This window comes from Bos mutus, chromosome 7, assembly GCF_027580195.1.
Source record: "Bos mutus isolate GX-2022 chromosome 7, NWIPB_WYAK_1.1, whole genome shotgun sequence".
Taxonomy (NCBI): domain Eukaryota; kingdom Metazoa; phylum Chordata; class Mammalia; order Artiodactyla; family Bovidae; genus Bos; species Bos mutus.
In genome coordinates, this window is record NC_091623.1 from 25,306,301 (window position 1) to 25,321,194 (window position 14,894).

General features: G+C 41.4%; 1 protein-coding gene and 1 non-coding gene across 15 annotated transcripts in view; one reads left to right on the plus strand and one right to left on the minus strand.

Moving 5' to 3' along the window:
- Positions 1-14,894, minus strand: part of MCTP1 (multiple C2 and transmembrane domain containing 1) — a 572,148-nt gene that overhangs the window by 57,459 nt on the left and 499,795 nt on the right. Inside the window, exon 20 of one of the 14 annotated variants that reach the window (XM_070373148.1) lies at positions 12,921-13,401. The exons of the other annotated variants lie outside the window; for them this stretch is intronic. Within the exon in view, the coding sequence (XP_070229249.1) occupies positions 13,189-13,401 (213 nt within the window). The 3' untranslated portion in view covers positions 12,921-13,188. Of the gene's footprint in view, positions 1-12,920; positions 13,402-14,894 lie in introns of those variants that run through there. 14 annotated transcript variants of the gene reach the window in all.
- TRNAS-GGA (transfer RNA serine (anticodon GGA)) lies at positions 1,273-1,344 on the plus strand. Its single transcript has one exon. It is a non-coding gene; the product is annotated as a tRNA-Ser (tRNA).

Below are 14,894 nucleotides of genomic sequence, written 5' to 3' on the forward strand. Positions count from 1 at the left end.
TCAAGGAAAAAAGGACTGTGTCCTCTGGAGCCAATCTAGCCTCACAGGTAAATACAAATTTAAGTAGATTTCTAAGAAGTATATTATGTACAGTGGCTGACAGTGTGGAACGTCCATGAAGAAGCTGGGAAGGTCTGTCAGTTAAGTACATAATAAAAATGTATTGGAAAAATAGATCATTTTCTCAGTGGACTATAATTGGCTATGCATAGTAAAAAAGTCTTATTTTTAAAAATGTATTCTGCATCCACAGACTTTTAAATCTCAATACTGTGTTATTTTTAAAACTCAGAATGCTAAGCAATATTAGTCAGAGTGACAGAAGAACTGCCTGGTGGATGTCATTCTATAATTTACAAGTCTCTCTGACATCTTTTTCTTCTTCTTTTTCTTTTAAAACAGACTTCATCTGAAGCCACAGGTGAAGAGTTAAAGAAGATGGAGAACAAAATTCGCCTGTCCTTACTCAACTGATTGACGCTTTCAGGAGTGACAAAGTACATTTAACTTTAAATATATATCCTCTTTTATTATCTAGGAAGAGTCTTCTATTATAAACAGAGACAGAAACAGAGAAAGGGAGAAAGGAGAGAAAGAAAGGGAGGCAGGGAGAGAGGAAGGGTGGGAAGGAGGGAAGGAGAGAGTGGGGAGGGAGAGAATTTTTCAGGATCTAGAGTAGAAACATTTATCTTGTTTTGTAATTTATACCTTCGTTTGTGAGGGACGCCTTCTCTAGTCTACTCATTAACAGACTTCACCCTTCTAGCTCATTCACTCAGTTTTAGCTTCACTTGTCTCCTCTCCCTGCAACCTAGATGGACTTCAGTGCACTTGTCCTTGTGCCCTTTCTGTATTATCCTGTTTCTGTACAGATCATTCTGGGCTGTTGAGCTGCAAACTCTTTTGCTTTGGCTGCTGTAGACTCGCCTGTTCTGCACGTAGCCCTGGCTGAGCCTTCACAGTTCCTGGACGGTCTCTTCACCTTGTGTTGACCGGCCATCACATTCTTCCTAAGTGTTCTTTCAGTCTTCTTCCTTTTTCCAGAACCTTCCATCCCAACTCTCAACTTGTAACAGCTGACTATTTCTCCCACTTTCTTGAGAGAACTGAGATCACATGTGCTTCCCCAGTCCTCACCCTTTCACTCAGGAGCTCCCCTGTGGAACTTCATCCCTTCTTCCCTGCACCCATATCCATCACCTCTTGACCCTTTTCTCTTCTATCTCTAGAATTCCAGCTTTTCCAGTGTTTCCTTCTAAAATATGGAGGGTTTCCCTGGTGGCTCAGAGGTTAAAGCATCTGCCTGGAATGCAGGAGGCCCGGGTTCGATCCCTGGGTCGGGAAGATCCCCTGGAGAAGGCAATGGCAACCACTGGAGTTGGCTCCAGTACTCTTGCCTGGAGAATCCCATGGATGGAAGAGCCTGATGGGCTACAGTCCATGGGGTCACAAAGAGTCGGACACAACTGAGCGACTTCACTTTCTTTCTTTCTTTCTCCACTACTTAAGCAAACCCCAAGTTCTCACCAACTTTGTTAAGTTCCTGTCCTTCCTCCTGTTATCCTTTCAGAGTCAAACTATTCTGAAGGGCAGTTCATACAAGCTGCTGCCAATATGCCCTCAGCTTTCTGCTCCCACCACTCTAGGGAGACTATGAGCACCAAGGTCATGACTAACATAATCACCAATGTGCATGACTCTTTTTTCTCAGTTCTCGCCTTCCATGAGCATTTGCCGTATTTAATTCAAGTAGCATGTTTCTCACAACTCCTGGATTCCATGACAAGGATCCTCCGGCTCCCCTCCTAACACTCATTGTTTCCACACATGCACACAAAATGGAAGAGGGAAAAAGATGAGTGTCAGATGAGGAGAACAAGTGCAAAGTGCATCAGTATATTTTCCAAAGTGGAGCTCAATATTGGCTCATGAGTCAACTGGCTAGGGTGGGAATAGTAGATTCCAGCTGGGACTTAAATGACGGGCCGGTCCTAAACAAGCAAGAAGGGCGTTTCATGTAGATAACAAGGCAGAGCATGTCAAGAGAATCTAAGCAGAAGGTACAAAATCAAGAGTAGTACAACCACAGAATCTACAGAACTTTTATTACAGATTAGACACAGAGAGCCACCAAAGATAACTTGAGTTTTTGGGTCTTCAAGGGCAAAATAATTACGCTTCGGGTAGAAATCCACAGACTACAAAAGGAAGCTATTTTTAGAGGAAGAATACAAGTTCAGATTGACATACACTGAGTTTGGGGTCAAAATGGAACAACTTTCAATGTCTTAGAAAGAGGCAGCAGACTTGGGACAAAAGGCAAAACCAGAGATTTTTAGCTCCTTGAGGGAGTTAGGTCTCATTTCTCTTTGCATCCCTCAGAGCACCTAGCATGATGCTTTGAACACTCCAAGAACATAATACTTGTTACATGGACAAATGAGTAAATGAATGGAAGTAAAAATTTTGTCATTATCTTCTCTGTTGTTTAGTCAGTAAGGCGTGTCTGACTCCTTGTGACCCCGTGGCCTGCAGCCTGTGAGGCTCCTCCGTCCATGGGATTTTCCCGGCACGCATATGGGAGTGGGTTGCCATTTCCTTCTCCTATCTTCCCTGGGGTGATAGTTAACACTGTGGGCATAGATCAGTTCTCTAAGGAAGAACAAAATCAGGAGTATCCCAAACTGGAGATAGAAGACACAAACTGAAGAGTTTGAGTGAACAAAAAACCACATGTGCATGGGGAAATAGAAGGGGGATACTAAATGGTGGTTGAAAGGGCACTGGGATAAATGCACTCAAAAAGCGGAAGCCCAAATGAGGTTATCAATGTCTTCAGGGAACTAGTTTAGTCAAGTGTTACAGATGGAAGCCACAAAGGAAAGAAAGAACACTGAACTAAAGAGGGGAGTAAATGGAGGCCTGAGATGAAAGGTGAATGAAGGGGTGGATTTTTTTCTTAAAATGTGCACAGAGTGAACCTTTGTCAAAGATTTGCAAATAATGAAGTGCACTTATACATGAATATGTGAATGAATGAACTGAATGAATCATTCATATTAAATGTGAAAAGTACATCTGGATTGCTTTTTCTTTATCAGAAAGATTTCACCTTCATTTCTATGCTATGAGTGTGCAAACAGATACGAATGGACTCACAGGTGACAAAGTTGGTCAAACCCTGTAAGATAAAAGCTGATCTCTTTCTAACATCTTCCTCTTTTTCCTGTTGTTATGGGGAGAAGACTCGCACAGAAAGTTGGATCACTGTGCATGAGGCTGTGGGAAGGGGATTATTTATGAGTAAATATAAGGAATTTTGATTTTTGTATCAGTTGTTTTAGTATAAACTATAACCTCTCCAAGTGGCTCCCATCTGGATAGTTTCTTTTATTAAAACTAATTGTTTTGTATGTTTGGAAAATGCACAATTTTATCTTCATGGAGAAAGGTCTGTATAATGTCTTTATACCATAAAAAGCAAACATGACTTACAGAAACAGAAAAAAACACCTGAAATCAATAAGCATCTATTTACTTTTCCCCATCTAAATGAGAAACAGATATCAAGAAAATATTTTAGCTCTGGGTTTGCCTTTAATAATGCTATGAAATTCATGCTGAGTGGAGAAAACTCATGCCTGATACAACTTATAGTACATTTCAAGGTGAATTACTAAATCCTCAAAACCTGACCTTCTAATGAAGGCACTGATGCAAGCAGAGTTGGTGAAGAAAACTACAAAGATATAAAAATGCATAGATATATGACCAGCTAGGGACAAATTTTGATGGAATTATCACCAGATCTCTCCAGACAAGGCATATCTATCAAACATGCCTACCCTAAGCTTTGATTCCATTAATTCCCCGAGAAAAGACATCAGGTAGAGTTCTGGATACCAGGTGTGTAAACACTAAGAGATTCTGATATTACGATATCTTTCACATAGAAACCCGAACACAACCCAACCAGATGCAGAAGCGAGTTTCCGCTGGGAATGCTACCTACCCTTTTACTACTGGTATCATTATTTAAACGTTTAATGTAGGAGAAACTGAAGGCCAAAAAAGAACACGCCTGCACTTAATTTCAAGTGACAGCTAATACAGTGCATTAAAGGTGTAATACTATACACATGGTAGTTATATATAAATAGCAACGTTAAAAGGGGTTACAACATCCCTAAGACATCCTAAGTCTAAAACACTTAAAAAGCACATTCGCAGTACAACTTATCTTAAATTATTTTAATTGGTTTCAAGAAGACTTCAGATTAGTAATGGGCTTTGACTTTTCCTGATTATAAAAGAGAAATACAGATGAATGCTTTTTAGGCAGCCTGATATCATTCCCAGGTAGACTACCACATAACCTGTGTTACTTAAATGCCATTAACCAGCAACGAATGTAATTTTCACATAAGTGTTTTATGTACATTTTGTTTGCCTAAAGTTGTTAGTTCTCTTAATAAATATAGCTTATGCAAAATGTCTTTTTTTTTTTTTTTGGTTCTTTCCTTGCATTCATTATACAGGAACTTTTTCAAAGAGAAAGAGGGGAGAAAAAGGCAGATTGACAGAACTTAAATACTTAGGAACCATTTTACCATAGAGGGTCTTTTTTTTTTTTTAATAGTATGAAAAATAATCCAGTTACAGTCTTTAGCTCGATTACTTACAAATAAATTATCTGAAAAAAAAATCAAGTAAATCTGTCAGTTGTGAAAGTTTATTTTTCCATGTGTTATCTAGAGATAAGCCAGCCTGTACTATTAGATTTCCACTGGCGTAATTGTGCATGAATTCTGATCTGATTTGGTATTACATGGTGCAAAAGGTGACACATTTTCTCTAATATACCCCATTAGAAAGGAAAGAAATTGCCAAAGTATGAAATCTGAGGACCTTGATTCAGAAACTATGTGACTTTGAGGTCAACTCAGTGGAAGAAAAGAACTTGTTCAACTACCCCAGGCACTGAAGGTTGTGACAAGCAAATCTAATACCCAGCGTAGTTACTCTTGTTGGATAATCAATAAAATCTTACATTATCAGACTGCAACAGCTGTATATTCGTTTATCTTATTGCCTTGTATGTCTCCAACATATTCAAGTGTGGAATCACAGAGAATACAGATGCTGTTCCCATTTCTAAATCATTGCTGATCAGAAGACTCAGCTAAGATACCAGAACTGAGAAACAGCACGCATGTGTATAACATGCTGAATATATATTTTATGTAAGGCTACCTCACTACAACAGAGAAATATTAGCTCCAAGGATCTTGGAAAAGAGTTCTGACCGAATTACTCAGAGTTCTTACAACACAAGTTTTAGAGATATAAGTGATCTTTGAAATCCTATGAGAAATGACCTTGAACAAATTAGTAAAATACCAGATGTGATCTGTTGGCAATTTCAAATTACATTTTCTAAAAAGTAGAAACCCTTATGTTTTAAGAAGGAAATGTTGTGCAACCTCTTTTCCTCACTTGACTTTTTGTTTTTGGCAGCCAGTCAGAGTAAGTAAAGCCTGACTTCCAGAACACAGGACTGGCATTCTGTCTTCCTTTGGTAGAGGACAATGAATGTCCATTACAACTTAAATAGGAATTTTAAAAGGATTCTTTACAACTTCCTTCCTACTCAGCAACCCGCCCCCCCCCACCCCTGACCCCAATTAGTTTCAAAGGAAAGCTTAGGTAGAAGATGAAATTTTTGGACTGCATTCTTATCTCTGGACAAAGCAAAAGAAGAGATATTTAGGGAGCCCTTTGAGATTTCAGTGGAGAAGTCAAGAATGACAATTTAGTCAGTTCTTTGTTGCTTCTCATTTCATAAATCAAACACAAAAAGTGAAATAAAAAGAAATATTAATAGCATGATAAAATTTAGATATACCTGGAAAATTGAAAGTGCTAGTTTTTTTTTTTTTTTTTTTTTTGCTAGTTTAATTTTTGAGATAACCTAATCCAGCACTAATTGTAGATAAGCCTTAGACCGTCTCCTGGTAACAGGCTTCATATTCCTAAAGGCAACAGGACATCTATTTGAAGCTTGTGCTCTTGAAAATTGTGGCTGATTTATTTTGAAAGATGGCCACACAACACATCTTATCCCTTAGGTTCTTATGCAATATGACCTTGACACTCCTGTTGAAGAGGTAGAATCAAATTCACCTTCTCCTTGAATCTGGGCTGACTTTACAGACTAGCTTGATGCATACAACAGAAGTGACATTCTTGTACTTCCAACACCTGGATCTCTTGAAACAATCAATTTTGAATTTTCTCTCTCAAAACCAAGCTGCCACGTTAGGAGAAAGCTGCAACAACCTCTAGTCACCTGACTGAGCCATGAAGATGACCACAGACGTGGCTGGAACCACATGAGAAATTCAGCAAGAACAGCCCAGCTGAGCCCAGTTAGTCCATTGCATGGTGAAGACACGGAAAATTATTGATTTAGGATGCTTTTTTTTTTTTTTTTAAGGGGGAGGGTGTGAGGTAAGGCTGTTATGCAGAAAAGGGAGGCTTTGAGGCAACAGACTAGAGTTTGAAGTTTGGTTGTTTCACTTCTTTTGTGACCTTTAGTGAGTTACTTTATGTCTCAGAGGTTTTGGTTTTCATCGAAAAATACTGACGATAGTAGCTGCTTCTCAACTGACCCATATTCTTCCAGCATCGTACTCTCTTAGTGACTCTTAGAGTAAGGCCAGAATAAGCATGGTTGCTCTATACATTTTTGCTCAGAACCAACTTTTGAGGCATTAAAAATCTTTGGTTTCCCTTCACATTCATGTTCTTTGCTTCCACATTGGATCTGGGCTTCCCGATTGGAAGGACAATGAATGAGTAAAAGACATTGTTGCCATCATTTTTCCAAAGCTCGGTCTGCTTTCTCAAGACCTAGCATGCCGAAGAGGGCTGGACAGGCCCATAGGACACTTTCCCTGTGTATTCTGGAGCAAACAGGCTCTGGCTGTGCAGAATCGCAGTCTAAGTGGCCTGGTTGTCGTCTCTAGGTGGGTCAGCAGGCTGAGACAAAACATGACCAGGAAGGAAAACAAATGAGAGAATTTGTTTCCTCATCTCCATTTCTTCATCATCCGGCAAGCTACCTAATTCCTAGTCTTAGCTTCCTCTCTATTAGACAAGTAAACTGGTTTTTAGGCTCAACTACTTTTCTAATTTAGGCACATTATCTGGTTTCTAATCTTAGCTGTTTCCTCATCACGATAATGGTACTTGCTCAGCCAATACACAGTCATAGAGAAATTAACTAACAGAAGGAAGGGGAAGTACTCTGAAACGCTGAAGTGCTCCACAGATGTCAGTATGCCGCAGGTAGGCAGCTCCCAGTTATCTAAAACATTCCCTTACTCTGTTGTTGTTCCGTCACTAAGCTATGTCCACCTCTTTGCGACCCATGGACTGCAGCATGCCAGGCTTCCCTGTCCTTCACTGTCTCCCGGAGTTTGCTAAAACTCAGGTCCATTGAGTCGGTGATGCCATCCAACCATCTCATCCTTGGTCGCCCCCTTCTCCTCTCCTCCCGGCCTCAATCTTTCCCAAACCCAGGGTCTTTTCCAAAGAGCTGGTTCTTCGCATCAGGTCTTACTCTAGCCACATAAATTTTTTCAATAATCATATTACAGAGACAGATAAATATATTTCTCAAATTTCTGTCTATTGTCATTATTACCATGTAGGTACAAGATTGCCATTATTTTACTGCTGGGGCTACTGTGGAACCTTCCAGCTCCCCTCCCTTCAAGCCTCATCTCCTTCTTATGCCATCCTCTGCCCTCTTGCCAAAGTTTCCTTCATAAAGCACAAATTTCAAGATGACAGTTTCTTATTTTAGAACTGCCTTTGATTCTCCATTGCTTGGAGAATAGACTTCAAATTCCTTAGATGATGGCAAAAAACAGAGAGTGAAAAAGTTGGCATAAAACAACATTCATAAAACTAAGATCATGGCATCCAGGCTCATCACTTCATGGCAAGTAGAAAGGGAAAAAGTGGAACGAGTGACAGATTTTATTTTCTTGGGTTCCAAAATCACTGTGGATGGTGACTGCAGTCATGAAATTTAAAGACTTTTGCTCCTTGGAAGGAAATCCATGACAAATCTAGATAGCATATAAAAAAGCAGAGACATCACTTGGCTAACAAAAGTCCATATAGTCAAAGCTCTGGTTTTTCCAGTAGTCATGTACGGATGTGAGAGTTGGACCATAAAGAAGGCTGAGCACCAAAGAACTGATACTTTTGGACTGTGGTGTTAGAGAAGACTCTTGAGAGTTCCTTGGACTGCAAAGAGATCAACCCAGTCAACCCTAAAGGAAATTAACCCTGAAAATTCATTGGAAGGACTGATGCTGAAGCTCCAATACTTTGGTCACCTGATGCAAAGAGCTGACACATTGGAAAATACTCTGATACTGGGAAAGATTGAGAGCAGGAGGAGAAGGGGGTGACAGGGGATGAGATGATTGGATGGCATCACCGACTCAATGGACATGAGTTTGAGCAAACTCTGGTAGGCAGGGAAGGACAGGGAAGTCTGGAGTGCTGCAGTTCAGGGGGTTGCAAAGAGTCAGACACAATTCAAAACTGAATAACACAAGCTTTTGCAACCCTATATTTCCCTGACCAGCGTCACTTTCCTCCACTTTGGCTCCTATGGCTTCATACACTACTTGACTTTACACACCACACATCCTCTTATATCCTTCAAGACCCACACCCAATGCCATTTCTTCTGTGCAACATTTGCTGACAGTCCTATGAATATGGTCATCCTCCTGTTTTGCCCACCCAGATTCTGTTCACAACTTTGCTATGACATTTTTCTCACTGTATTACAACTATTAGCTTACATCACCAAGGGTCCCATCAGACGATGACTCCTGAAAGGCCTGAACTGTGTTATATTTATCTTTGTCTACCTAATGACTTGTCCTTCAATATATGTTTATGGTAAATAAAAAAGTATCAGTTTCCAATATGAGAGACACAAGAACAAATTAGTTCATCCTATATCTGAGATTGGGCTTCAAAGGGCAGGGCTAGGTTTCTGGATTTGGGAAGTAAATAACATTTTAACGCTTCCTTTCTGAGACTTTGCTTTTTAGATAAGATGAAGACACTGATTCACATAGAGGATATGGCATGGAATGCTGTACCTATCAGCCTGGACTAAATCATTTGTTTGCAGTGAAAAAAAGAACTCAAAATCAGATACCTATAAAAACAAAGGTTTATTTTTTGCTCAAAATCATGATCATATGGGCTGGCTCCATGTCATCTTTACTCCAGAATTCAGGCTGAAGGGGCTTCCCTGATGGCTCAGATGGTAAAGAATCTGCCCGTAAGGCCAGAGACCCTGGTTTGATCCCTGGGTCAGGAAGATCCTCTGCAGGAGGGCATGGCAACCCAATCTAGTATTCTTGCCTGGAGAATCCCATGGACAGAGGAGCCCGGTGGGCTACAGTCCATGGGGTCTCAAAGAGTCAGACATGACTGAGCAACCAATACACACACCCCATGTCATCTTTACTCCAGAATTCAGGCTGAAGGAAGCCCTTCTGCATGGAAAGTTCCAGTTGCAAAGAGAGAGGGCAGGGGCAAAAGACAGCTCCTGAGCCTTCTTGTTGGGAAGTGGCATGGGTCAGCCAAAGAGAGGTCCATGGCCCAGCCTAAGATCAGTCGGCAGGAAAGTGCAGAATAGAAGGCATTTTGCCATCGACGCTATAGGAGGTAAAGAGACAGCTGGCGTCGTCCCTACCATGTAAAGGCCTCTAGAACGGTTTCCTATTGACAGGAATCGAAGAAGACTCACCCTGCTAGCGTGATTATAGCCATAGGCATATACCTTTGTCTACTTTGAGTTTGGCTACAGCTGGAAAATTGCAAAGAAAAAAAGTACCATGTAACTTTTATATCTATTAATTGTATATTAATTATGGAGTGTGGGGTAACACAAAAGGGGCAGTATTTCTTGTGTGACAAGATTCCGGCCCACGGAAGCACTGAAGCGACAAAACTGAAGGAGTACCTAAAGCTGCCTGCTCTAAAAATCTATTCGACATTGTGGATCTTTTTCTTTATATAAAAATATCTTGATTTTTACAAACAGGAACTTTACCTGGCTTTGGATATTCCCCAAGACAAAAAGACTCGTGTTCAAACGTTTTTTTGAGTTCATCATAAGACCAAGAAAAATAACCCACTCCCTGGACACTGAAATATTTTGGTTAAGCAACATGTTTCTTGAGGTTGTGTTCTCATCAAATGCCGTTGCCACAGAAGAATTTCTGACCTCTCTTTAATATTTCCCTTTTTTGCATATATTAATAACTTAATGAAAATATATACCTGTATTTCCATAGCCAACTTCTGTTGGCAAGTTATTACAATCAAGGAAGAATTCCTACATTGTGAACTCCTTATAGAACCTGCAGAGTCAATGTCTTTAATATGGTGAAGGATTTCTTTGCCAAACAAACTTTCAGGCGGAATAAAGATCTTGGCACCCTGCGCTCAGATGGAGCATCTGTGACGCTTGGCAACACATCTGGTTCTGCTGCTTTGGTGAAGAAACACGCTCCTCATCTCAACATGCAGTGGTGTCAGCCCATGTCAACGGCTCTGCCAGCGATCACGAAAAAACTGTGTCTATTTCTATGAACGTTATCAACCTCCTGAGAGCCAGGGCTGACACACTGCTATTTTAAGAAGTTTTGTCAAGAAATGAGAGTAGAAGAGTCAGTTCAGTGCTGCAAAACAGAAGTTAACTAGCTTTCCAGAGGACCTGTCTTCAAATGTTTGGTTGACCTTCAAATGCAAGTTCCACTTTTTTTTTTTTTTTTGAGGCCAAGGAAATCCAACTATTAGAATAACACAACAGGAAAGAGTCCAGTCATAGTTCACTTTCAGTTCGGTTCAGTTGCTCAGTCGTGTCTGACTCTCTGCGACCCCATGGACTGCAGCATGCCAGGCTTCCCTGTCCATTACCAACTCCTAGAGTTTACTCAAACTCCACTGAGTCCAATGGACAAACTCCAAATGTCCATCGAGTCAGTGATGCCATCTAACTATCTCATCCTCTGTCGTACTTGATGGATATTCTTGCCAAGTTACCTAGGTCAATCTTTTCATTTAAATTTTTTTCAGCTCAGTTGCCACTCTGGAAGGGCATGTGGGAGGCAATATGTGTGTGTCTACTTGCTAGGTCGCTCAGGTGAGTCTGACTTGGCAACCTCACAGACTGTAGCCCTCCAAGGCTCCTCTGTCCATGGGATTTCCTAGGCAAGGATACTTGAGTGGGTTCCCACTTCCTTCTTCAGAGGATCTTCCCAACCCAGGGATCAAACCTGTGTCTCTTGCGTCTCCTGCATTGGCAGGTGGATTCTTTAAGACTGCAATGTGGGAGACAGCTACCTAAGGAGTTCAAGGCTGGAGAAGGGCTTCCGCAAGCTGGAATGAGTAACAAAGCTTTCCAATTTGTTTACAGGTAGAAACCGACAGGCAGCTGGAGTCCTTAGATAACCCTTTCAAAGCTAATCCTGCCTCGGATGAACTTAACATGCAACCATGAATATTTGATCCTTAAAAAAAAAATTACAAAGCATTAATGATGCAGACTTTTCAAAGCATGAACTCAAACAAGAATTTTGGAGAACTCTAGGAATTTCACTGTGTCTAACCCTCATCTAATAAAGCCACGGCAGCTCCCATTTTATTTGTTACTGTTTTCTTCTGCCAAGTGAGTATTTCAAGCACTTATTGCCATGAAACTGAAAAGTCATAGTCAAACAGATGTCAAAAATAACAAGCCTATTGCTGTGTCAAAAAAAACCACTCCATAATTTCAATATCAAAGCCAAACATCAGCATTCTCGTAGAATTTTACTTCTGAGCTGAATTAAACTTTATTTTTACTTGAAAAATTTACATATATCTCAGGTGTTTGAGGAAAATAGGCATTAATGTCAAGAGAAATGTGGTGAGAGCAACAGACATAAGACTTTAGAAAGATAATTTATAGTCTCTGGAAAATAATTCAATTTCCGTTGCAAAAAAAAATGGCACAAAAAGTTATTTATATATGTGTTTATGTGTTTTCTTCTGGGGAGAAAATCCACAGCTGTCTTCAGATTCTGAAAGGGTTTGTGACCTAAATAAGGCTAGTACCCTGTGTCTCCATGCTTTGTAGAATGAAACATTTTAAGAAATAGAATGAATGCTGTGAGGAAGTGGATTTCATCTGTTGAAAAATGAAGTTAACCATGCTTTGGTGCTCTACTCACCAATGAATAATAATAATAATACTTTCCTAAATAGGAAAGTAACCCACTGCACTAGAGATGGGTTCTAACTCACACTCGATTTGCACAAGCTTTCTGAAACAAAATTAAGGCAATTTGAATAAAAATATTTGTTTTGTTAGATTCTGCTTTTAGTTTCCACATTAAATGAAAAATCATATAGCCATATTTATATAGCACAGTAGGACTAAGATAATAAGGAAAAATTAGGAGCTCAGATTTAGGGCTTTGAAATGCAGTATTTTTTTTCTTTCTTTCTTTTTTTTTTTTTTTTTGGAGAAGTATAGAAAATGAAGTTTAAAGTGTTTAGTTGCTATTGCTGCTGTAACAAATTATCTTAAACCTAGTGGCTTAAACAATGTAAGCTTATTATCTTACAATTCTGCAGTTCACAAGTTGAAATGGGTCTCACTGGGCTAAAATCAGGATGTGGGCAAGGCCACATTTCTTTCTGGAGTGTCTTTCTAGTTTCTAAACGCTGCCCACATTCCTTGGGTTATGGCCCCTTCCTCCACCTTCACAGCCAGTACAGCTGCTTGCCTCCCTGCCCCGCCCCACCCCACCGCACTCCCACTCGCTGTATGCTTTATTCAAGCCAGTGCTCCGGCCTCGACTGTGTGTTCCCACGGTGGTGTGTCTTCTGTGGCTGCTGCTTCAGGTGCTTCTCCATGGTCTTCAGAACTCCCTGTGCTTGTTGAGCCTGGGGTTTAGGGCATGTACTTTCTTGGGCAGCAGATCCTGGGGCTGATGGAACTTCCTGAGGTTTTCTTCCTGAGTCTGGTTAATGATGGTGAGAATAAGGGCAATGTACTCATGGAGAGTGCAGATCTTGGAGAGCTCGGACCACGTGTCACCTGTCACTTTGGCGATGTACAGCTGGGAGAACTCCCGCTTCAGGTGGTCCGGATGATTCAGCAGCTCTTCCTTCTTGTTGGGAAGGTTCTGAGCATTGGTTTTGGCCATAGTTGCACAAGTGGCTGCCAGCTGCTACCCACTCTGAGGGTCTCTTCCACTTTTCAGGACACTTGTGTTGGGCCCACTCAGATAATCCAGGATTAGCTCCCTATTGCAAAGTGAGCTGATTAGCAACCTTCATTCCATTACCACTTAATGCCTCTTTACAATGTAGCATAACATATTCTCAGGTGCTAGGGATTAGCAGGGACTTCTTGGGGGGCTATTATTCTGCCTACCACACAGCCCCTCAGCTGGTACGATGGGAAAGAGTAAAGAGAATAGTGAGAAGAAAAGGAAACAGGTGTAAATAGCCCCTTGCTAGCCTGGATGGTATGTTTCCTGATTGTGCTACTAAAGACCATCCCTGAGATCATTTGCGTCTATACTCTGATTTTTTTTTTTCTCCTGGAAAACATTAAGGAAGGGTAAAGATGCCATATTGGAAACCTGAGTGTTTAGCCCTGGCTCTACCACTGACTGTCTACATCACCTTTGGCGATTCACTTAACTTTGCATTAGAAGCATATTTTCCTCTTTAAAACTAGGAGAGGCAGGGAGAGGATGCACTGGGATGTGCTGAGTGTCAGGGGCTCAAAGGAAGGGAGCTCTCATGAAATTCCAGGGGTTCCGGCGGCCTGCAAGGCAGTCCTGGGATGAGAAACGCCTGGGTGCTCCTGGTGCTAGAAGGCCCTCATCCCAGACTCCTGCTAAGGACTCTGGTCCATGCCCTCTATCAAACAAAGCTCAGGCATCATGAACACCTCCCCTGATGCCCTGGCCAGGGTCACCTTGGCATAAAGCCTGGCTCCAGGGGCCAGCCGGATGTGCTGGACGGACTCTGACCCAAGGGCTGTGCAAAGAGGCAGCCCCTGAGAAGGTCCACGGGGTGGGGGGTGTCAGTGAAACACACGTGCACAGGCAGAAAGCCTCCCACCTTCCAGGAGACAGACAGCTCCAGGGCAGCAAGGCAGCCTTCTTTCACCTGTCCTGGGTATCCTCCAGTTTCCATCTTGCTATGATTCTAGATGGAAGGAGAGCCTGTTCCTACTGACTCGAGGTCACGGGTCTATCTGCTCAGTGGGTCCAGGCACCAACAGGAAGAATGGGCTCTTTCTCACTTATTGCTGATTTTATTCTTATTGCTCTTCTCCTAGGAGGAAGCAACAAGGGTAAAGAGCTCATCGGGCTCTCTGCATTCCTAACCATCCCTCATAGCAGAGGTGAATCAGATAATAAGGAACTGGAGCATGTTTGTGTGTATGTGTGTGTGTGTGTGTGCATGCACACACGTGCATGTGTGCACTCAGTCGTGCTTGATTCTTTGCGACCCCATGGACTGTAGCCCGCCAGGCTCCTCTGTCCATGGAATTCTCCAGGCAAGAATACTGGAGTGGGTTGCCATTTCCTCCTTCAGGAGATCTTCCTGACCCAGGGATCAAACCTGAACATATTGTATTATGATTGTAAAATATATCTCAGTTTATACCTCTGGTCTAAGCTGTTTCCTATCATCTTTGAAAGGCTATGTCCAGGCAGGCAGGATTTCCTAATTTGTTTACTGCAAGATAGTTATGTCAGGTTGTAGCAAAGCAAGGAATG